This window comes from Marmota marmota, unplaced genomic scaffold, assembly GCF_001458135.2.
Source record: "Marmota marmota marmota unplaced genomic scaffold, marMar, whole genome shotgun sequence".
Classification (NCBI taxonomy): domain Eukaryota; kingdom Metazoa; phylum Chordata; class Mammalia; order Rodentia; family Sciuridae; genus Marmota; species Marmota marmota.
In genome coordinates this window covers 37,394,316-37,420,431 of record NW_026000093.1, presented here as the reverse complement: position 1 = coordinate 37,420,431, position 26,116 = coordinate 37,394,316, and the positions used below count along the sequence as shown (strand labels likewise).

General features: G+C 34.1%; 1 protein-coding gene across 2 annotated transcripts; it reads right to left on the bottom strand.

Moving 5' to 3' along the window:
- Positions 1-5,871: 5,871 nt before the first annotated feature.
- Osgin2 (oxidative stress induced growth inhibitor family member 2) lies at positions 5,872-24,322 on the bottom strand. Of its 2 annotated transcripts, XM_015485942.2 has the most exons (5): positions 22,367-24,322; positions 18,428-18,564; positions 17,748-17,939; positions 10,417-10,508; positions 5,872-7,890 (listed from the first exon to the last, which is right to left on the bottom strand). In XM_015485942.2, the coding sequence occupies exons 1-5, from the start codon at positions 22,431-22,433 to the stop codon at positions 6,858-6,860; spliced, it is 1,521 nt and encodes a 506-aa protein (XP_015341428.1). In that variant the 5' UTR covers positions 22,434-24,322; the 3' UTR covers positions 5,872-6,857. The 2 variants fall into 2 exon arrangements, with proteins under 2 accessions (XP_015341428.1, XP_048638729.1); XM_048782772.1 differs by lacking the exons at positions 18,428-18,564; positions 22,367-24,322 and having other exon boundaries at positions 17,845-17,939.
- Positions 24,323-26,116: the final 1,794 nt, after the last annotated feature.

Below are 26,116 nucleotides of genomic sequence, written 5' to 3'. Positions count from 1 at the left end.
GATTTTTACACACACAATTATGTAATCAGTAAAGAAAGCTTTACATCTTCCTTTACAATTATTTTGCCTTTTCATTTTCTCACCTTATTGCATTGGTTACAACCATCAGAACAATGTTAAACATGTTATTCTAATCTTAGTTCCTCAGATTTTCCATTTCTTTTGGCAATTTGTGTCTTTCAAGGGCCTTATTCATTCTTTAAGTTATCAAATTTATGGGCATAGTTATTCATAATATTCCTGTTGAAATTTTCATGTCTGTTTAATATCTAATTTTATCTCCTTTTTCTTTTTTGTTATCAGAGCTTTGTGGGGTTTTTTTTTCCCAGTCTAGCTAGGGTTTTTCAAAAAAATATTTCATTGTTGTTTTGTTTTATTTCATTCATATTATTTCCTTTCTTCTACTTTGGGTTTCATGTGCTGATTTTATTTATTTATTTGTTTGTTTGTTTATTTATTTATTTTTGTAGTGGTAGATGGACAGCATGCCTTTATTTTATTTATTTTTTGTATGCAGTGCTAAGGATCAAACCCAGTGCCTCACTCATGCTAGGCAAGTGCTCTGCCACACAGCCTCAGCCCTCAAGTACTGATTTTTCTAGCTCCTGGAGATCATCGATTTTAAACTTATCTTCTAATTATCTGTATTAGAACTATGAATTTCACTTATCACTGTTCTAGCTGAATGTGACAAATTTGTACTTTTTGTTGTTGATATTCAGTTTACAATGTCCTAATTTCCCTGATTTTCTCATTCACACATGTAGCTTACACATTTTCGCATCCATCAAAAAATGTAAGTTAATTGGTATTTTATGTTATTATTCCTAAATTAAATTCCACTGTAGTCAAAGATTATATTCAGTAAGTTTTTAATCTTTTGAAATTTTTTGAAATTTGTTTGTGAGAAGCATAAGATTGTTCTGTGTTAGTGAATATTCTATGTGTATTCTACAACTTAGGAAGTAGGTGTTCTAAAAATGTCAGGTCAGTGGTTGATAATGCTTTGGAAATCTTATATCTTTTCTGATTTTATTATTATTACTTAGGAATAATAACATCTTCCGTGATTGTGGATTTTATCAGTTTTTCTTCTTAGTTTATTGTTTTGTTTTGCGTATATATCTTAAAAATCAGTAATAAGCTACATATACAAGTCGGATAAACCTTTTGTTATGAAACACGTATCTCTAGTAACACTTCTCTTGAAGTTTTTATTACTGTTTGCATGGTGTCTTTTCCCATCCTTTTACCTGTGAAGGATTGGTTTCTTTAACATGAGTCTCTTGTTACTTCCATATTGTTGAAAGTTTATATTCAGCCAGACACAGAGGCACAGGCCTGTAATCCCCAGTGACAGGGGAGGCTAAGGCAGGAGGATTGCCAAGTTCAAAACCAATGTCAGCAAATTAGCAAGGCCCTAAGCAATTAAGTGAGACCTTTTTATTCAGTCTGATCTTTGCCTTTAAATTGATGAAGCTTAACCCACGTATATCCATTGTAATAATTGTTATGGTACGGCTGGAGTCTGTTATCACACTTGTTCTCTCTTTGTACTGTTAGACTGTTTTTCTTTTTTCCTTTCTGCTTTCTTTTTAGTATTCCATTTTATCTTCTCTGTTGACCTTTTAATTGTCTTTTTTCAGTAGTTGCTATAAGGATATGCATTCTTATTACAGTTTATCATCAACTACCACTTCATGTATACTGTATATACATTATAAAGTATACTTCCTATAATTTTTTCTGTCATTGTCAGATATCTTACTTCTATATATCCTAAATCTTCAATTCTTAAATCTATTAAACTGTTTAAACATTTTCCTTTTTAACAATTAGATTTTAAATAATTCAAAAAACTTCTATTTACCATTTCTGGCACTCCTCTTTCCTTTCACATAAATGTTTCACTAGGTATAAGGAACCTTCAATGTGAAGTACTTCCTTTAACATTTCTTTTATTTTTTTATTTTTATTATTGGTTGTACAAACATTACATAGTTCTTGATATATCATATTTCATACATTTGATTCAAGTGGGTTATGAACTCCCATTTTTACCCCATATACAGATTGCATAATCACATCGGTTACACATCCACTGTTTTACATATTGCCATACTAGTGTCTGTTGTATTCTGCTGCCTTTCCTATCCTCTACTGTCCCCCCTCCCCTCCCCTCTTCTCTCTCTACCCCATCTACTGTAATTCTTTTCTCCCCCTTGTTTTTTTTCTCTTTCCCCTCACTTCCTCTTATATGTAATTTTGTATAACAATGAGGGTCTCCTTCCATTGCCATGCAATTTCCCTTCTCTCTCCCTTTCCCTCCCACCTCTCGTCCCTGTTTAATGTTAATCTTCTTCTCATACTCTTCCTCCCTGCTCTGTTCTTAGTTGTTCTCCTTATATCAAAGAAGACATTTGGCATTTGTTTTTTAGGGATTGGCTAGCTTCACTTAGCATAATCTGCTCTAATGCCATCCATTTCCCTGCAAATTCCATCATTTTGTCATTTTTTAGTGCAGAGTAATACTCCATTGTGTATAAATGCCACATTTTTTTTTATCCATTCATCTATTGAAGGGCATCTAGGTTGGTTAGCAGGCATCTTGGTATCACATTTTCTCAGTTTTAAGTATGTCTTTATTTCATCTTTGGAAGGACATTTTCACTGGATATATAATGTTAGTTTTGTGCTGCTCTTACCTCTGCACTTTAAAACATTATAGATAGAGTGTTTCTTGATACTCATCTCTCATCTTCTCTCTGAATTTCAACATTAGATCACTGAGATTATCCCTTAAGTCATTGTCTGCTAATTGTTTTTCAATCCTTTTACCTCTGTACTTCAGTATTGAAAGATTTTAACCTCTGCCATTAATGTACATCATCTCTTGCATTGTCCTTTACATTATGCTCAGAATTTTTTCAGTTGTAAAATTTCATTTTAAAAAATTTGAGATTCCAGTAACTATCAATCTTTTCTAATATTTATATCAACTTTTAAAGGACCTATCTGCTATTTCCAACATCTCTATCAACTCTAGGTTTGTTTTGATTGCTTAATTTTTCTCCTGGTGGATTGTCCTATTTTTGTTTGCACACCTAATAATTTTACTGTATGTTGGATATTGTGGACCCTATGTTCAGAGTCTGGATTTTATCTTCCTTTAAAGAATGTTTTGTGCTGGCAGGTAGCTAATGTATTGTCAGATCTGCTAAATCTTGTTGAGGCTTAAGTTTTAGGCGAGGTTACAGTAACCCTATCCTCAAGACATGGCTTTTTAGCATTTTCAGTTGAATACCTTGTGGGGCAGGGGGAGTCCAGCAAAGTCTGTCTCCCTTGGCTGGTCAGCACTCCTGTCTTCCAGAACCACATACCTCCAGAATCTCCATGTGGTCCTTCCTGGCTTAAGAGTGCTCCCAGGCTCCATGTTTCCCACTCTGCACTCAGTTTATGTAGTACTGAACCAGATGTAAGGAAATCACTGTTAATTTCTGGAGCTTCTCTGTGTAGCTTTCTCCTCTCCAGTCAGTACTCTGCTCAGCAAATTGCACACATTTTACTTTGTGTTTTAGTTTGCAAAGTGCCCACAGGCAGAGGGTCATGATAATTAAAGGGGAAAAAAAATCTCATTTCTCATAAGAATCGGTCCTGAATCGATATGTTGTAAATACTGCTTTATATGTATTAGACTTTCATAGTCGACTATCATTATTCCATAAATGGAATCAGGAAGTAATTTTGTTAGTTCTAATTTTAAAATTGAAGGTTATTTTTCCTTCTCTTTTTTGGTTTATTCTGTGTCTATTTGCCCTGCTTTTTTCCTCAAAGACACCATTGTTCTTGAATAACCTGGGTGGAGAGCTAATTCAGGATCAGTAGGATGTTTTATCCTTCTTCCACATCCTCTCTTCAGGCTCACCTTCAGGACCAGGATCATTACCCCCACCAAGAATGTACAGAATGGAGTTTTTTAAAGACTATTTGATCTGATGTGGTCAAAACAGCTTTATGCAATAAGCAGTCCTGTAAAAACATTAGATGATAAAAATGACATTTAAATTCAGTCTTATTTCATTTCATTCTGGGTTCCAGTTTCTGAAAGTGAAACTTAACAGAACTTGCTTTTATTTAATAATAGGGTTTATTTTGAATTTTTCACCACTTCCTATTGTTTACATACTTTAAAATACCTTTGTTTTTAAAAAATCTGCTAATTAAAATTTGATGCCATGGAAACATATTACATGATAAAACTTGGATTCTGAAAAAAAGTACAGTTGGATGAGTTCACATACCCAAGACACTGAAAGCTGTAACTAAATCTGACTTTTATCATTTTATACATTTTTTAAAAATCCTCAATAGATTGTGCATTACATTCTTTCAACAACTATGGACTGTTTGCCATATACCAAGATGCACTTGGAAAGACAACATCTTCACATCATTCCACGTCTATTCGAGTATTTAGTAATTTTCTTTTCCTTTAATACCTGGCTGATGTTGAAATGTAAGGAGATCTGGAATTATGGAAAAGAATTTAATGAAGTTTAGGGGCTATGGTTGTGGCTCAGAGGTAGAGTGCTCACCTACCCCATGTGAGACACTGGCTTTGATCCTCAACACACATAGAAATAAAATAAAGATATTGTGTCCACCTCTAATTAAAAAAAAAAGGGGCTGGGGATGTGGCTCAAGCGGTAGCGCACTGGCCTGGCATGCGTGCGGCCTGGGTTCGATCCTCAGCACCACATACAAACAAAGATGTTGTGTCTGCCGAGAACTAAAAAATAAATAAATAAATACTAAAGTTTAAAAAAAAAAAAAAAAGTGAATATTTAAAAGATTCAATGAAGTTTAAAAATAGAGCAGTATAATACATCAGAAAAAAGATTTACACGTTATATGTTGCACAGGACAGCTAGGATTGAGGGAGAGGTGGGAAATTGGAGATTGTCAGAGATGAAGTTACCCAACAGGTTTACTTAGGGCTTCACTGAAGCTTTACTTTCCCTGAATCCTTTTTTAGAAAAGGAATACTCTCGTTACAAAAATGCCATTGGTTCAGTTAAAGCAGCCTTCTGAGATGTAAGGAGATGTCTACAGGTCTCATTCATCCCTAGAAACCATCTTTCTAACAGTCATTTCAATTTATCCAGTCCAACTCATTCAGAGAACAAAAACAAGCAAACACAACAGTACTTTCAATCACGTGCTGTCATAAGATGTTACACTATTTCAATAAAGAGTGAAATTAGTTTTAAAAAAGTTACCATCAAAATACTGAACTAAAACTGGATTACAGTTATAAAAATAAAGTTAAACTTGACAATTACCAAGAGTCTAAGAATTCATCTGAAGCAATCAATTGGAAGAAGTGAATATATTCTGAATCATTTAAAGTAAATTATGATCCTGTAAACTAAGCACATAGCACTGCAATAAAATGAACAGAAAAAGGGGACTGGGGTTGTGGCTCAGTGGGAGAGCACTTGCCTCACATTTGTGAGGCACTGGGTTCGATTCTCAGCACCACATATAAATAAATGAATAAAATACAAGTCCATCAACAACTAAAAAAAATTAAAGAAAAATATGAACACATTAGTGCATTATTTTTAATTCTAAGAAAAACTGAAATTCAATGATCACATTCCAGATGAAATAATTGTACCAAAAAAAAAAGGCTAAAAAATTTAATTTTTCAAGAACTTCAAAAAACCAACATTAAAAATTCTGGCAATGTATGGAAATGCAGACATGTGCACAAAAAAATATAGATCAGGATTACTACAGCAGATAAACCCAATGAACAAACACTATAAGAGATGTCAAAGTAATAATCATCTTAGGAATAAAAAATAATCATTTTCTAAATTAACCTTTAATGATCTTGACAATAACCAAATGGTATTACAATTTTAGGAAGTTCTTACCATATCCAAATATCTTAGTTTCAGTGACAGAAATTAGTTACTCAATGTTCACACAAAGATAAGTAGTTCCATCCACAATTTATTGAATTATAAATCAGATTAATTAGATGTTACGATGATTATAAGTAGAGAATAAACCTGAAAAATGTCACAGCGGGTTCTTGTATGTCAAGGTGCTTACTAATATTATTGGAATGTTTAAATTATGAGAAGTTAAGAAAATGAAGTACCTATCAAGGATTCAATAATAAAAATATTTTTAAAAGACCATCATATTTGGTAATAAATTATTTATAAAACTGACAATTTCAAAATAAATAAAACCTGAGTTGAAAATGCCTCCTCCCCCTACCCTGCCCTAGTATACATATTTTATATCCCCATTTTCACTTAGGCCAGTGTTCTCAACCTTTAATAAGCATACCAATGTCTTGATTTCTGATTAAGCAAGTATACTGTGGGGCCCAACAGTACATTTCTAACAAGCAACAGATAAAGCTGATGCTGCTGATCCTTGGACCACCCTTGGAGCAGCAAGGTGCCCAAGTATGTCCTCACTAGGACAATGTCTGGCCTAACAAGTGTGTGGTTTTATGGACTCCAGGCTGTAATATTTTGCAATCAAATAAATAACCCAAAATGATCACAAAAAAATAAGTCTTGGAAGAAAAGAATGTTTTAGTTAAGCTTGAAGTTTACCAAGTTGGCAGTGTTTCTATTTGTCTGACATCTCCGATACATTACAATATAAATCAGTAAGCCAAGTTGTGGTAGTTATAAAAAAATGAAGTTACTATAGCTTGAGGCTCTCCTCCAGTTAATTCAAGTCCAGAAAATTCAGGCCAGTACACTGCAAAACCACTATTAAAAATCTTTAATAGTAAACTGTCCATTTAAATTCTTTGTAAACTTGTTTTAAGCTACCCCATCTTCTCCTCCTCTTTCAACAATCAAATGCTGTTTTTTCTTCTGTCTTGTAGCTAAACAGCGTGTAACACCCAATGCCCCTCCCTTTAAAAATCGAACAAAATTGTCTCCGACCAAAGGGCCTAATGCAAAAAGGTTGGCTTCTTTAACACATTCATAGGTATATGCATCTATTTCCACAGGATTACCCTTACATGTGATTGGCTGGCTTGAATTATGGCCTAGGTAACATCCTTGTTCCTTTAGGAAAGAAAGATTAGGATGAGACCCTATCAATACCACTGCTGCAGACAGCTTAAATATTTTCTTCAATCCAGAGATGCTTTGAAGAATGCATTTCATGTCCGACTTAAAGGAAAGCACATGGTGCTCAGGAAAACTGGTATAATCAGACAAAAGATTTGAGTCAGCAGAATATATCTTAGTACACATCATATGATAGACTTTATGATATTCAGGATAAAGCTTTTTGGGAAGCTGCTTGAAAATTAAGCTTGGATCAGTTACTCGTCTGCGGAAAACATGGATCACGGGGATATTATTGTTGTAAGCACACAGTACTGCGTCAGCTGCGGTAAGCCCAGAACCTACAATTAACACTGGATCCACTTTGCCATGTAACTTTCCTTTACTTATAGCAGCTCCAAATTCAGGCATTGAATGAAACACGAAAGGAAAATCTTCCCCTTCAATTTTGAGATGAGCTGGAGAATCCAAAGTTCCAGTTGCTAGAGCTACATTCTCAGCAAAGAGGCAAAAGGGAACATGAGAACCATCTGCTATTCGCTGATAACCTCTGATTTCCCAGTTTCTCTTGATAAATTTTGACTTCTCTGTCTGTAAATGCTTTGTTGAAATATCTGAGTCTTGACTATCATTTTCATCCTGATCTCTGTAGAGTCTTGATACAGAGGTTATATAAGTATTCTCTCTGAAATTCTTCTGAAGACCCATGACTTTTACATAATGTTTATAGTAGCGAGCTATTTCCTCTGGCATAACTCGATCCCCTTTTAGATTCCTAAAAAAAGAAAAGAAAAAATATCCTATGAAGAGAGTTCTTAAGTTGCCACATTTATTATTTCTCTAGTAAGTATTTATATCTTTTTAGTTATTCTGGACTGTCTTAGCTAAAACTTATCCTAAAGCTTTATAAAGAAAGCCTGTTTTTGTTTTTAATTAAAAACTTTTAATGAATAAGTTTTATCAACAAAAGAAGACACAAGGGCAGGGACATTAATTCATCTTTGTTCCTCCAGCGCCATTCATAGTATCAGCTCAAATTAAGTTGTTTGATAAACTTTTATTAAGTAAATGAAGGAATTAAAATGTGGATATCTGAAAATTAGACTATTTTATATCTCAATTATAATGTGTAACTGTTAACTGAATTACATAGATTATAATCACTAAGAAATTACAGTTCTAACTATAACATCTATGCTTCTTGAAAGATTTATATAATACCATCCTGCCATGATTTTTTATTTTTTTTAAGGTACCAGGTATTAAACTCAGGGGTGCTTAGCCATTGAGCCACATCCCAGCCTATTTATTTTTTATTCTGAGACAGGGCCTTGCTAAACTGCTCCGGCTAGCTTTGACTGGTGATCTTCCTGCCTCTGTCTCCTGCAATGCTGAGATTACAGGCACGTGGCACCAGGTCCAATCTGACTTTTTTTTTTCTAAGTTACAGTTTTCTAAAAGACCAAAAATAATTCATCTGTCTTCTGCTGTACAAAATAATTTTACATCTAAGCAAGTAAGATATTATATTTTGCTCAATGTGTTTTCCTCCTCGGAAAGAGAACTCAAAGTATAAACTGTTCTTCATGAAAGATGTACACTAGTACATCTTTCATTTTTCACTTGGCTTGTAAAACATATGGTCAGTAATATTCCCAACAACCATGCCCAAATTAGAGATAGGTAGCAGTAAAAACAAACCAAATTATTAAACATAATGCACTATTACTTGTAAACGGAAGTTCATAAAAATTTTTTAAAGTATACTATAATTTATTTAGAAAACATTAAATCTTAACATTTACAGAAAACCCATGAAATGGTTACTATTATTATCTCCTATTATTTCTATTCTTTGCAGAATAGAAAATTCACAACTACTTGAAGTTATTTGCCTGAGACCACTACATTAGAAGTTAAAAAGTCAAGTCGGGTGCAGTGTCACACACCCATAATCCCAGCAGTTTGGGAGGCTGAGGCAGGAGGATATCGAGTTTAAAGCTAGCCTCAGCAAAGATGAGGCACTAAGCAACTCAGTGAGATCCTGTCTCTAAATAAAAATACAAATTTGGGCTGGAGATGTGGCTCAATTGAATGCCCCTAAGTTCAATCTCCAGTACCCAAAAAGAAAAAAGGGAAGGACTCAAGCCCTGCCAATCTTTTAAGAGACATGAAACTAAGAGCAGAGCTAAAGCTAATATTTATCACAAGACTAATTTTCACATAATATTCAAGATACAATATGCACAATATAAAAAGATAAATGCTTCTGTTAAAAAAATCATAAAGCTCCTTCTCTTACTTGTTTTACAAAGGAAGAATGTACTGAGCAATTTGGCTTGTTTACTTTAAAAAATAGGGAACTTGGTATAACCTGCCTGATTTTGTAACTTTGTTTGAAACCCATATATAATTCCATCTTAAAAAGCCTAAAAATGAAACTTTAAGGTTTTCATTTAAATTTTTTTAAATTTAAAGGTTTAATCTCAATTACTCATGCTCTAAATCTGATCATCTTAAATTTCAAATGAAAGAAAACATATGGATTAAATGATTCTTATCTATCAGGGAGATACTCAAATGTCACATCCCTATTCTAACAAAGGTTAAATAACTTCCTGCTTTAACTTATTTCCATTAATAGTCAAAGTGGAATAGATTCTCTTTATTGGTAATTCCTCTCTAATTTAATACCTATCATCTGTGAAAACAATAGTGTTTCCATATTTTTCCTTTTTCACTTTTGGATTCTTTCCCTCAAAATAAAACAAATTTATATTCTTCCAAAATGATATTTTTTCTGTTATTCCTACTTTCATATTTTCTTAATTAAAGACTTACTTTCATGCCCAAGTAGCCAACCATATCCCAAATTCTGAATTATTCCATCATTCTACATAGTCAATCATACAATATACACTCTTTACCCTGAAAATCAAACACTTTGGGTATGTACACAAGATATAAATAAATGAAGTTATATATCCACTCATAAAAATGAGTGGTTGAAAGTATTGAAAATGATATGTGGGTAGCTGAGAAAGTAACCAAACAGTGATTTAACAGGAAAGAAATTCATGATTAACAAACTTTAAAAAAAATCTATAAACACTTTCTTATTGCTTAGTTTTATAACATCTCTAAAAGGAAACTAGCTCATAATTACTGCTTCAGGATATATTTTCATCTGAAAAACATGTATATTTATATTCTTCATCCAGGACAGGATCACAAATATTGTGAAATTTTTCCAGTCTTTTTCATTTTACAACAAAGAATTTTAAAATAGTTTGATCATTACCTTCGTTTGCTAGATATCCAATCTTTAAATTTAAGTCCAGGAAGCTCCATCCAGTTCCCAAAGCTGATTGTCAACATGGAGCCTTCCATATTCTGTTAAAATTAAAAAGTAGTAGTTAAAAAAAAAAAACAAAAACACTATTAAACATATCATGGATTTTTATAAAAGCTAAAAATTCCATTTATAATAATTAAGACTCTAGACATGTTGTCCTCAATGTACTCATAAATGTTTGTATAAATTGCCTCCAAAATTTTATTCCAATAAGCTTTTACATATTTTCATCATTTGGTATTATCCATTTATATATCTTCTTTTATACAGTTATACAATCATAAACATATTTAGAGGATTCTTCAATGTCTACACAACATTGATAGCTTTAGCTTATAATTGATATGATAATCATGTGTACTTATTAACGTTGATAGCTTTGGCATATGATGGATACGTTAATTTAGATGTACCTGTTACAAGTCACTATTTCCACTGTTTTTAACAAAAAGAAAAATATTCAATAATTTCTAAAACTTAAGATATTTTTCCATTTTAACATTATTTACAGTTTTTTTGTTTTGGCAGTACTATAGATCAAACCTAGGGCCTCCATATGCCAGACAAACATTCTACACTGAGCCCAGACCTCATTTACAGCCTTTTAAAAATTAGAAAACTACTTTTCTACCCTCCATCAATTTTAATTCTGAAGTCTAGATTGGTTTGGATATAGCAACATCTTTTACTACAAATAGAAAAATAAGCAGTGGTTTCCTGAGAAACAAACTCACTGCTGGAGTTAATGCTGTCATCAAAGAGGTAAGCACTTCAAGCTCCTGGACCTACTTACTTCTGCTCTCCTTGATACAAAGGAATAAATGTCCAAGGGTCAAAACATTTATCCCAATAACCAATAATCTCTTTCATCCCACTGTTTTAGACATCATTATTCTTCTTACCCTGTTTTTATAAGGCCGAGAACTGGGAGTGGGGCCTATATTATATTTTTTTAACTTACCATGTGCAAAGCCTATGGTGCATTATCTGAGACAGCATACAGATCACCACTACGGGTAGAGAATGCAGCAAGATGCACATGATTTGAGGCGGACTGGCTTTGATAATAGGTTCAGAATCAAGAAAATGAATCATCATTAAAAGGAACTGTTAAAATTTTACTGAATCAGAGATTTTCTGGAGCCATAATTGCCTCGTGCAGAACTCAACCTTCAAGAGGTTAAGAGGTAGCATTGTTGAGAGACCTAGTTCTCTGATCTCACTTTTCTACCAATCAGTGTTTGTTTGTTTGTTCTATGCAACCTATAAGGCATGAATGTCTGTTCTCACAGAGACTGTAGTGTAATATGGGAGCAAACCAGATACAAGTACAATATAGGAACATATGTAAAGTATTTTATTTCTTTAAGGATACATACAAATGGGCTTCTAGGAGTGCACAATTAGAAGGAGAATATTCCAGGCAAAATAAAAATTAATGTAACAGCTTAATGAGAAAGAACTTAAGTAGCTTTCTAAAAATAAAATTTAGCAGGCTTGGGTTATTCCAACCCTTACTATATTAAGAAAGGCTTGTCTTCTGGACAGGGCCTTGTCTACTCCCTCCTAAGAGATTACTCTGAGCCCCTCAAGTATTGTTTTTGTTTTTTTCATGCCTGAGGCCTTGGCCATGTTCTACCAGTGTGGCCATGTAAAATTATCCTAACGATACGATTTACAGTCAATACCAGTGTTTGCATTGGAGGCAGAGGTCTGATGGCTGAGGTCAGACACACAGGCACTGCTGGCCTATATGACTGTTGGTCCATAAAAAATCCCTAGACACCAAGCATGAGTGAGTTTCCCTTGTTGGCAACTCTACATGTGTTGCCACACACTGTTCTGTTGGGAGATTTAGCACATCCCTATGTGTTTCTACTAGAAGCATACTCTTAGTTTCTCCTTGACTTCGCCCCATGAGCTTTTTCCCATTGCTATGCTAATCTATATCCACTCATGCAATAAACTGTAAGCATGAGTAAATCATTTTCTGAGTCCTGTGAACACTACTGCATCACAGAGACTGAACATTGGATTCTGCAACATGAAAATGTCAAAGCATGGAACGAGAGTGTGGGGAATAAGACAAAAAAGCTAAATAGGAGTTAAATCACATGGAATATGGTAAAATATATCAGGAAGTTTGTATACTATACATTTGACAAAGGGGGAGAAATTAATGGCTTTATCCATGGCATAACATCTCAGATTGTGTTTTAGTAAGACAACTCTGTCTTTGGTATTAAGAAAAAAATTGAAAAAAGACAAGCTGAGTAGAAAAGGCATTTAGAAAGAATTTTGCAATAATTTGGGCAAAAGATAATGATAGCCAGTATTTGCAAAATTACAATTATGATAGGGAGAAGCACGGTAGGCAGACTCAAAATATGTCTCTGAGATAAAGAATGTTAGGGCTGGGGGTGCAGCTAAGTGTATAGTATATACTTAACATACAAGAGATGATGGGTTGAATGCCCAGCACCCAAAAAGAAAAGAAAGAATGGAAAAGATTTTGTGATAAATTTGAAGTGGCAGTTGAAGAGACATTAAGGAAGACTCCCAGGTTTCTGGCTTGAGTAACTACAGGACTATGTCATTTAATCATAAGTAAATTAAAGAAATCAGATGATTAAGATAATTAATTTTAGGAATGCTGAGTTTCAGGACACCTTTGGAATAAAAAAAAGGGGGTTAGAACTTAGATGTAGGAGAAAGAATAATATAGGTTAGAGATTTTTATTTAAGAATCAAGCAGCATCCATACGCAAGTCGTTAGACTAGATGAAATAACCTAGAGAGTATGATAAGAAGACCTTGGCTTGGTTGGGATAGAGGTCACAGAAGCACAGTTTTAAAGAACAAGAGTCCACAAAAGTAACTGAAAAGGAGTACCAAAGAGAAAGAACATCAAGGAGACTAAAGGTTCAGAAAATATAAGAAATATATTAGATTTAACTGTCAAATGCAATAGATCTGTTATGGTCTGGATGGGAGGTATTCCCCAAAAGCTCATGTGTGAGACAATGCAAGAAAGTTTAGAGGCAAAATGATTGGGTTATGAAAGCATTAACCTGAGCATTATTCCCAATAGGGATTAACTGAGCGATGACTGAAGGCAGGTAAGGTGTGGCTGAAGAAGATGGGTCGATGGGAGCATGTCTTTGAGGGAAAGACATATTTTGTCCATGAGGGAAATGTACTCTCTCTGCTTCCTGGTGCCATGCTTCCAGCTTCTGTTTCCCACTACACTCCTCCACCATGATTTTTTTTTTAGTAGTGTTTTTTTTTTTTTGAGAGAGAGAGAGAGAGAATTTTTTAATATTTATTTTTTAGTTTTTGGCGGACACAACATCTTTGTTTGTATGTGGTGCTGAGGATCGAACCCGGGCCACACGCATGCCAGGTGAGCGCGCTACCGCTTGAGCCACATCCCCAGCCCCCTCCACCATGATGTTCTGCCTCATCTCATGTCTTGAGGAATAGAGCCAGCTGTCTATGGATTGAGACCACTGAAACCATGAGCCCTCAAATAAGCTATCCTCCTTTAACTGTTCTTGTCAGGTCTTTTGGTCATTGCAGTGAAAAGGCTGACTAAAACAAGATGTCAGGAAATTTTGAGAAGATCAAGTTAAGCAAAAAAGGAAATTATTGACCTTCAGAAAGAATAGTTCCTATGGAAAACCAGAAACAGAAGCTACAGTCAGGGAGCTAAGGAACAGGAGGCAAAGGCATGGAAGATGGTATGTGCAGGTAATCATTTCAAGATGTGTTAAAGAAAAGGATAAGACAAGCTAACACCTATTTTTTTTTAAAGACAGAAATAATTTTAGTACATTTATATACTGTCCAATAAAAACTGGCATAGAACTAATGGTATAAGAAGATAGAGGAGATCAAAAACTGTCCTTAAGGCGACAAGGGTCCAGATATAGCTGTAGGTGCCCCTTAGATAGGAGAAGTGATATATCTTCCCTTATAACAGGGACAAAAAAACAAAGAGTAAGCATGAATACAAGTAAGTATGTAGGGTAAACTATGAAACTGTGGAGGTTCGATACTGATTCTATTTTCTCTGTAAAACAAGAACCAAGAGCACATCTAAGCATAAAAGAGAACTCAAAAGACAGGGGTTTGAAAAGAACTTAGTAACTTTTGCAGGGAAACACCAAATGCTACCAAAAGGTGTTTAGGGCCCAAATGAGGCTAGACAATACTTTTCAGAGTTGTATGATTTTTTTTCCCCCAGGGGGTTTAACAGCTTAGATCAAATACAGTTAGATGAACTGCCTTTTTGCTAAACCCATCTAACTGAAGCACAATGGGCCAAGGAAGTTAACTAAGGAAAATAGTTAAATCAGTAGACTGTAGAACCTAAGCTGGGTAAGAAGGTGAAGATCAGGGCTGGACCACTCTGTTTTTGAGGTTCAGAGCAAGTAACTGAGTGATGTGGCTGTAAGAACAGAAATTGTGTTCAGAAAATAAGATGTTTGAGGACTGGTTTCACAAATTGAGTGATTATGAAAGAGATAAGATCCATAGTGGAGCTGCTGGAACTAATATAGAAAAAACTGTTGGCAATGAGGAGTGAAGGGACTATGAGGTTAAGGTGCTGGTTCTGCATCCTGTATGTAGAGTAAAGTCATTCAATGTGATAATAAAATTTCAGAAATAATAATTAAAGACCATGAGCCAGATGTCACAAACTGAGTAATTAATGGATATAGTTTGGAAAGGTAAAGGAGCTAGAAAATGACCTGTTCAAAGGAACGTGGGAATTTACAAGAAAGCAATGAGAAGTAAAGAGAACTCCAACCTCACCAGCAAAATGATAAAACATGAGGCAGTGGGAGAATGAACAGGCTTCACTTCAGAGGGCTGCAATAGGAAAGGTATCTTTAGGAAAAAGCAAGTTTTCAAGAAAGGGAGGAGGAGGACCATATAACTCAAATAGTTAAGAATATAGGGTTTATCACTGAGATTCTAGAGGACACAGTTTATAAAGCTTGGAAGAGAAGAGAGTGGTAAGAAACCAGATCACAAAATGGAGATAAGAATGAGAGAGGGTAGATGTCTAAGGCTAGCGAGGATGTGCGGAACACATGGCAGAGGGAAAGTAGCATAAACACATCAACAGTACAATAGGTAAGCCCTGAAAGATTAAGATTAAGGTATGGAATGGACAGATGGGAAAAAATAATTATGCCTGGGAAAGTCAGAAATCCTCATTAGAAGTATCCTTGACAAATGTATCCAGCTTGAATCCCAGTTATTTATATCGATATTCTAGTTAACATATTCCTGAAGAAAAGATAAGGAATTTTTAGGTATGTTTCAAACTTTACCTCTGACTCAAATACGCTTTTAGAAATGATGGTTTATCCAGACTTTAACTTTTCTACATGAAAGTAAAAGAAATGAAGTAAAAAGAGATCAATTATTCCCTGCACAGTTTTTTTAAGCAGAAAAAGTTAAGTATACAATAAAACCTCAGGAATTTAGAGAAGGCAATCTAAATACCCTTCCCCACATAAAACATTATGGCTTTTTCAAGAAATAAAGTTTCATTAAGAATTCTTCTCAGCAGGTCAGGGTAGAGCTCAGTGGTAGAGTATATGCTTAGCTTGTGTAAAGGCTGGGTTCAATCCCTAATACCAATTACATAAAAAAGGAAGACAGTACTATTCATAGAGCAAATATAAACACAGCTTTGCAAGTAACAGAATTTTTTCATATCTTGTATTGGCGGCTTCACAGTTATAGACATTTGTTACAGATCATCAAATTATACACTAAATAAATGCAGCTCATTGTAAATCAACTATTCTTAAATAAAGTTAATGTTAAAAATAAACAAAAATCTTAAACAAAAAGGTACAGATAGTTTGGCAGTTTCTACATAATACTATAAAAAAGAATTAAGATTTTAAAAGTTATTAGTCATGTATATTATATAGGAATATATCAATACCCTGACATAGTCACTTAACAAATGTAAACCACTTTTTAGATGTGTAACATTGTACTAATAGGAATAGCCAATTGAAATCTGTGTTAAATATTTGATTATTTAACATGCTGAAGTTTTCTTAAATCTGTATTTCATAACAACAAACTAAATTATTTTTTATTTTTATTTTTTTGGTAAAAACCAGGGATTAAACTCAAGGGCAGCTGCTGTAATAGCCACATCCCCAGCCCTATTTTGTATTTTATTTAGAAACAGGGTCTTACTGAGTTGCTTAGCACCTTGCTTTTGCTGAGGCTGGCTTTGAACTCACAATTCTCCTGTCTCAGCCTCCAAGCCACCGGGATTACAGGTGTGCACCACCACGCCCAGCCAAACTAAATTATTTAACATTTATTTGTATAACATATGACCATTCATTACATTTTGACAATTCTAGACATAGTGTTAACTAGGGATATAAGAATGAAGAATAATTGGCCCCCTACCTAATGAAATATACTGGATGAATCTTCAATTTATTGGTTCTCTTGTTTAACCTCTGCTATGGACTAAATTGTTCCCCTACCACAAATTCTTATGGTGAAGTCGTAATCTTCCATGTGATGTCATATAGAGAGGGGGCCTTTGGGGATTAATGATATTTAGTTGAGGTCATGAAGGTAGGTCCCTCTAAATAGAATTAATGGCTTTATAAGAAACAACTGCTCTCTGTACATGTGAGGACACAGTGAAAATGTAGGTGGCTGCCTGAAAGTGCCTGAAAGCCAAGAAGACAACCCTTACCAGGATCCAAATTAACCAGCACCTTAAATTTGGACTATGCAGCTTCCAAAAATGTGAGCTATAAATACCTGTTGTTCAAGCCACCCAGTTTTTGTTATAGCAGCTGAACAAACTAATACAACTTGTTTCTCTTAATACATTTTTTTCATTTTTATCTTGAAAATGTCTGGAAATAATAAATATTGGTTTTGAAATAAGATGTTGAGATGTTGTTAACTTGAAAATAAACGAATGAATAAGTTTTGCTATGTAAAACATTTCTGAAATGTTTTCTTTATAATTCTTGTAAGATACTATAGAAAAATGCTAGTTCTAAGATTGTATTAATAATAAAAATTTGGCCTTAACTGCTATAGGCAATTAACTGATATTTAACCAAACTGAGGAGCATTAAAATTCTTCTCAGATAAAAATGCAGTAAACATATACAACAGTATTATCATCATAATGCTTGAATCAAATTGATTTCATCAGGACAACAAATAATAATTCGTGTACATGAAAAGGCTAAAAACAATATACTCACATGCCAAGCCCCACCAGGTGGACCTTTACCAAGAACTAAGTGAGGGATATAATGATGTTGCTCTAATTTCCAATGCAAAATGGATGGATAATCATACCCAAAGTCAGCATCTGGATGAAGAAGTGTGTCAAAAAGTACTGCAACTGGATTGGATGATCGGCCCTCAAGGCCTTCAGACAAGTATTCTAAGTCCTGAATGGAAAAAAAGGGCAGAGTCTGAAAAAAGTCATGACCATAATAATTATAGTAAAAGCCATTACTCTTAAGCATTTCCCAGATAGTGAGTTATAGAATACTGATGTTCCTTGAGATCTTAATGGATTCTTTGGTCAAATAATACAGGTAAAATTTAGGTTTCCACAAAGCTAACCAGATCCTTACACTGGAAAAGTTAAAGATGGCTTTTGTATGTAAAAAGCAGCATTTTCAAACTTATGTGAGCATACAGCAACTATTAAAATTCCACTAGAACACAATTTGGGAAATTATGCTTTAATAAATTCCATAAAATAGATAGACATAAATAGATATAACTTCACAGAATACACTTATGAATTTAAAATAAAATAACAAAGTTTTATTTAGAATGAAGAATTTTTAACTGAGAAACAATGCTTATATAAATAAAACTAATTTTGTATCAGCATAAAAAATTTAAAAATTGACATAATAAACAATACCTGATCAACAATGGAAAGATGTCTTGCTTCTTCTAATTTACTATGTAAAATTGTATTTGGGTGTATTGTTTCTGATGATAAATATGGTCTATAGCCTGATAACATATAAGAAAGGCATATTCCTGAGGGTCCATTTCCTATTTTGAAAAAGGTAGAAAGAGGTGTATTAATACTCTTGTCACTTGGCTTTCCTCCTACTTCAAAGATGGCTCTTCTCCCTCACTTATTCTTTCTTCTCTAATCTCACAAAACAAGATGTCTCAAAGATTCTGATCTTTGCTTCTCTCTATTTTCTTTTGGGAATCTCATCTACTGAAAGTTTCAGTTCTTTATGCTACTAATTCTCAAAATTAGTTCTCTAGATGAACTTCTTCCCCCCAGATACATCCCACATTTCCATATGCTACTTCCTCACTCCACCTGACTGACCTACTAGTAACAAACATGATGTATTCAAAAGCAAACAGGAGTCCCTTCATGTAGATGCTCTTTGCTTTAAATTCCATCACCCATCTCCAATATGGTACTAGCAAAATCCTGAATTAATCAAATTCTGATTCTAAACCTATTTTCCATCTATATTCCATCAGTTGTCTTTGCTATTATCACTTCTGTCTTCTGTTTCTCCTTCTTGAGATTTACCTACTCCATTTGACATATTGCATCCACATAAGTTTGGTAACACATAGTCCTCATTATGTTATCCCTCTATTCTAAAACCGATATTGCTTATTCCTGACTATTCAGTGTTTCCACATTCTGGTCACAACCATCTTTCCATTATCAGCAATTAATAATGCCTTCCTATAGGTATGTATATTTTAATTAAAGCCAAATTGGTTTTCTTGATGAACCCCACTGAACTACTTCCATTCATGTAGCTCTGTTAGCCTAGGTTGCCACTTCTATTTTGAATCTCTATCAAAACTTTAATCCAACAGAGAAAATTGCTAGCCATCACAAAAAAAATCATTTTTTGTCCATTTATTTAAATAAAATATGCTTAAAGACATAAGCAAAAAGAGTAAAACCATAAAAATACTAGAAAAAGGTAATATTTCTACATACAATGCTAGCATGGAAAAGCTTTAAGCATGACAGAAAACCCAAAAGACAGAAAAATAAACCATTTGACTTGATAAAAATTAAAAATAAGTGACAAACAGAAGTAAAAAAGCTAATTTCCTTGAATCAGAGACAAAAAAAAAAATCACATGCTAATCGACACAAGCAAGAGTAGCATTTGAAAAAATCAAACATTTGTTCATAATTTAAAAAAAAAAACAGAAAGAGAATTTTCTCAACATGATAAACATCATCTATAATAAAGCTACAAACTGGGTGTGGTGGCACATGTCTGCAGTCCTAATACACAAAGGCCACAAGGCAAGAGGATCATAAATTTGTAGACAGTCTGATTAACTTAGTGAGACTCCATCTTAAAATAAAAAATAAAAAGGGATATAGCTGTTGTTGTACAGCACTTGCCTAACATGCATGAGGCCCTGGTTTCAATCCTCAGTACCACAAACAAAATAAACAAACAAAAAAACCTTAGCTGACATCATAGTAAGAAACTAGATACTTCCCCTCTAAGATCAGAAGACAAGGAACCATAAATATATATTGTTAAGTGAAAGAATCCAGTCTGAAAAGGCTATATACTCTACAATTCTAACTATATACATTTTAGAGAAGGTAAAACTGGAAGACTATGGAAAGGGAAGACTATGGAAAGATCAATGTTTTCTAGTAATTGGGGGTTGAAGGAAAGGTATAAATAAGTGGAGTATAGATTTTTAGGGCAGTGAAACTATTCTATAAATACTGTAATGGTAGATACATAACATTATACATTCTGCTAAACCCATGGAACTACTTATCAGAGTGAACTCTCATGTAGATTAAACATTTTAGTTAATAATAATGTACCAAAATTGATTCCTCAATTATAGCGATCATATCACACCAATACAAGATGCTAATTTTAATAACAGGAGAAAATGAGGCAGAGAGAGGAGAATATGAGAATTCCCTTTATTTTCTGCTCAATTTTTTTATAACTGAAAATGCCCTAATAAAAAAGTCTATTAATTAAAATAGCCAACCAGCAGAAGTTACTAAATTCCTTGAAAGAAAGAGGTACAACACTCAAAAGTAAATAGGCAAAGAATACAAAAAGGCAATTCAGAGAAATACAGTGTAATAGGGAGAATGCAACCTCATCCCAAAGATGTCTCAGTACTAACTCCCAAAACTTTCTAATGTTATCTTAGCAAAAGAATACATTTTGGGGGCTGGGGATCTAGCCCAGTTGGTATAGTGCTTGCCTGTCATGCACAAAGCCCTGGGTTCAATCCCCATCACCACCACCAAAAAAACAAAACAAAAAAACAAAACTATTTTTAATTAAGGACCTTGTGATGGAGAGTACCCTGGATCATATAGGTAGGCCCAATACAATCATCCTGAGTCCTTAAAAACAAAGAATCAGGCTGCCCAGCATTGAAGCAAACATTACTGGCTTTGAAGAGGCAGGAGGGAGCTTAAAAGCAAGTAATATGACCAGCCTTTAGAAACTGGAAAAGGCAAGGAGACGATTCTTCCTTGCAGCCTTCAAAAAGTTAACATAGCCCTGCTGACACCTTAATTTTAGCCAAGTAAGATCAGCTCTGAACTTCTGACCTAGTAAACAATAAGATAATATATTTATATTGTTTAAAGCCCCATGTTTGTGGTAAGTTGTTATAATAGGAACATAAAAACCTTACATATATTAAGGAAATCAGCTCTTTACCTATGCTCAGGTATTGCTACTCCAAATAGTAATGGAACTATGTACATTAGGGTAAGCAACTCATAGGTTAGATAAGACAAATAGGGATAGATTGTTTTGGGAGGAATAGGGTAGACAGATGCAGATAAAGGTAGTTTTCTGAAAGATACGGTTCCTTGTCATCCTGGATGAAAAATCGAGATTGGATATAAAAGGGGAAAAAGTCAGATACAGGATATGGCCCCTGAGATCTATCTTGGATAGGAAATACTGTCATCTATTTCCTAGAGGAGAATCTAGTATAGAAGAACAATCTTGCTCTCCTGCCCATCTCCCTCCCTAACTTCCTAGTATCTCCACATGTTAATCAGAGAACACAGCTTTAATTCCCTTCCTACTAACTCTGAATTAAGGTACAAAGGATATACAACAGTAATGTCATGGTTAAGGTTATTATAAATATCATAACAGCGTACTACAATGTTGCCAATTAAGGATTAATATTACAAATTGGGTTACTAACTTGTATAAATCACTGTTTGAGTCTCTCCCTATATGTGTGTCCCCTGCCAACATTAGAGGGCAATAAGGTTATAAGGTATAATCTAATAATATACACTGAATGCTCACTTCAGACCTCTAATATTGGTTATTATCACTACCATGACACTACTATACAGTTAATAGAATTCTTATTATCAGGTCTCCAGTGAAATGTATTAAATTCTAACATAGCCACTAACATCAGATTACTTCCTCCAAAGATTTGATTATTAGTTTTTTTAACACATAAAACAACTTCAGAATACTTTTTAAATTAGAACTAATTCCTTTATTATCTTTTCCACAGATTCTCCTTAAAAACTATTTTTAAAAATTATTTCTAATTCACACATAGTTTAACTGTACATATTAATGGAGGTACTCCGGCATTTCAACACACGTATAAAATGTCTACTGATCAACTCAGGGTAACTGACATATCTATCACCATACACATATATCATTTCTTTGTGTTGAGGACACTAAAACTTCTCTGTACTAGCCATTTTGAAATAAGACTACTTTTTAATATAATCCTAAGAACTTGCACTGCCTTACTGCAGATTTATTAAAGTAGTAAGGGCAGTAAAAATTTTTAACAACAAAATGAAACAACTTACCTATTATTACCACAGGCAAAGTCACTGACGAATCTTCGAGTAAAGAAGTTTCTTCAACTAATGGCATTGCTTTAACTTTTTGCCCCAGATTATCACCAAAATATTGCACTAAGGAATTTAAAATCTCTCCTTCAGTTTCAGTGTCACTATAATTTCTTTAAAAGCAGAGAGAGAGAGAGAGAGAGAGAGAGAGAGAGAGAGACAGTCAATATAGCCTTGACATAAAAGTCACTTTTTACTCATATTTTAAGCCATAAAATACTTAATAGTTTCACAATGCTTTGAAATTAGTAGTTTAGCTGTATGTCAACCTATCCTACTTTGAAGGCCAGAAGTTCTAAGTAGCTGTGTATCTTGTAGGCAAGCTTTTTCAAGAAGCTGTCTTTAATGATCAAAGATACAACATTAGAGATTTTATAATTCTGAGATCTTCTATGATGACTAGTTTCTCTACTTTTTCTCATTAACTAAAAGGCGAATGCATTAAAATATACAGTCATAAATGTTTTAAGGAAAAGTTACTGTAGTTAAATATTACAAATTGGGTATTCGGTAAAAGAGGTTTATACACTTTTATTATCAAGAAAATATAAAAAAAAGGAATGATTTTAATGTTGATCTCCAATCTTTATTTCCCAATTGCCTCTCTAGAAACTAGTTTTAGCACTGTGGCATGTTCACATAATAAATGGAGTATTCCCTGAACATGGTTAATGCTATACTATTTTGTGGATTACTTTGAAATAGAATTCCTAAATTATTTTCCATATTCATACAGTCAGCAATAGTCATCATGTCTGGAAGTATTGAGACCCACGAGTAGATATGTTTCTTAGTATTCCCTGAATGATAAATGACAGATGGATCAGCTATTTCACAAGACTAAGGGTCAACTCACTGATCCCAGAAGATGTTGGCAAATGAAAAGAATTAGATGGAGACAGCAAAGTCTGCTTCTGTGTATCCCTCAGAGGTCCCAATCTACCTTCAGATGGGGCAGAGTTCTCAAAATACTATGAGAGCTTTCTTAAACCAAAGAAAGTAATGTCTACCCCTAAATATCTGGACTCATCTTACATTGCCAAAATAGATAACCTTCTGGACTGGCAACTAAAGAAAGCCCCTCCTCACACTGCAAGGACACTATCCCTGGAAGGAAGTATCTTTTATGATCAATCCATCCCTTTCAAGAGCATTCTAACTACTGCCTCTGATCAGATCCAGATGTATCTGCTGTCTTGCTTGCTTCTGCTTCTTAGAGTTTACACTAAACCTGAGTATTTTCTACTTTGGTCTGTTCCTGATACTTCTCCAAAGTGTGTGCAAAGGACAAGTCCAGCTCCTGTTGGAGGCTTCTGACCAAAGTCATTTTGGCTACCCAGGCCGAATAAACATTATTGTTGTAATGATCACAATTCTAAGGAAATACAGACTTCTCCCTTAATCTCCCAGACATCCCTACCCCAAACACTGTTGCTTCTCTCTATATATATAACCTGGAAAATAATAACTTTAAGTCTACAAATAAATGCTATGAAATTAATAAGTAATATTCAAATACTAACAGGATAAACCATAACTCATGAAAAACTACAAATTACTTTCACCTAAAGGTACAGTAGAACTCAGTTTCTACAGGACTCATTTTTAGGGGGCATTTAATATTCTAAGTCGAGCTGTCTCAAGCAATTATTTTTCTGGCAAGCCTTAGAATTTTATTCATCTATAAATTCTATATATAGACTATTATAAGCAACTATATTTCATTTCACTGAACTTATCCTCTCAATCAGTTTATTTAGAAAAGTAAATCAAGAGCTTAAGACAATCAGAAATAAAATGCCCTCTGGTGGGCTTCTGTTAATCAAGAAAAAAAAAGATAGCTTTCAAAAGCTCAAAAACATAAGACAATAGGTTACTTGATCAAGCCTTACATTAAGGCAAACGGAAGAAACACTAGAAAGAAATTTTAAAAGACTTTCAATGAATTATAATTCATACATAAAATTCACCCTTAGGGTATACAATTTGATGGTTTCCAATATATTGACAAGGTTTTGCAACCATCATCCCCCTAACATAGTACATTCATTAGCAATAATCCTCATTTTCCCCTTTGTCCAGCCACTAGCAAGCACTAAACTATTTTCTGAATTACTGAATTTGCCCATTCTGGACATCTCATATGAATTTGACCACTCACAAAACATGTTGCCTTTTGTGTCTAGCTTCTTTCACTTACCACATTTCCAAGATTCACTCATGTTAGAGCATGTATGAGTACTTAAATTTCTTTTGAAGACTGAATAATATTCAATGGATATGTTATACATGGATATGTTACATTTTGTTTGTTATCATTTGTTGAACACACAGGTTTTTTCCACTTTTCTGCTATTATAAATAATGCTGCGATGAACACTCACTGAAGGTTTTGTATTGACAAGTTTTCATTTCTCTAAGGAATATTCCCAGAGAATATACAGCAATAATTTGGCCATTTACTCTATCTATATTAACATCTTGAGGAACTGCCTCATCCTTGCCAGCACTATTAAGTCTTTTAGTTAACTATCCTAGTGTGTGTGAAGTGGCATCTCAACTGCAAATTTTGTTTATTTTTTAATATTGGGTCTTGCTATTTTATCCAGATAGGCCTTAAACTTAAAATACTCCCTCAGCCTCCAGAGCAGCTGCCTTTAGGATTTATATTCCTTAGTGACTAAAGTTAAGCATATTTTCAGGTGCTTATTTTCCATTTGAATATTTTCATTAAAGTATCTATTCAAACCCTTTGCCCATTTTTTGTTTTTGTTTTGGGGGGATTAGGGATTGAACTCAGGGGCACTCAGCCACTGAGCCATATCCCTCGCCCTATTTTGTATTTTATTTGGAGAGGGTTTCACTGAGTTGCTTAGCGCCTCACTTTTGCTGAGGCTGGCTCTGAACTTGCTATACTCCTGCCTCAGCCTCCTATGCCGCTAGGATTACAGGTATGCACCACGGCACCCAGCCTTTGCCTGTTTTTAACTGTTTTTTTGTTAAAAAAAAAGTTTTTTATATATTCTGGATAAATGTCCCTTTTCAGATAGTTTGGAAACATTTTCTCCCATTCTGTGACCTGCCCTTTTACTTTCTTGATGATGTCCTCTGAATGAATAAATTTAAATTTTTGACCAAATCAAATTTATTTTTTGGTTGCCATGCTTTTGGTGGCATATCTAAGAAACCGCCGCCTGATCTAGTTACAAATATTTATTCCTACATTTTAAGAATTTTATAATTGTAGTTCTTACTAATAGGCCTTTTGTCCACTTTAATTTCTGTTCATAGGGTAAGACACATATAACTATCTTTTTCAAAATATGTTTTTAGTTGTAATTGACCCAATACCTTTATTTTATTTATTTATTTTTATGTGGTGCTGGGGATCGAACCCATCGCCTCGCACGTGCTAGGCAAGCGCTCTACCACTGAGCCCCAGCCCCAGCCCCTAACTTCATCCTTTTTTGTGTGTAGATATCCAGCTGCCCTGAAATTCATTGAAGATAATATTCTTTTCCCATTGTCTCAGGTCCCTTAACAAGAGCCAAAGTTTCATGTTATTTAAGTTTTCTATATATTAGCTTGCCTAAATTTACACAGTATAAATAATTTGTTTTGATTTCTTATTATCACTGGTGTAATCTATCTGTGTGGCAACTATTTGTAATAAACTTGCATGGTATTTGATAACTCAATAGTGTTAAT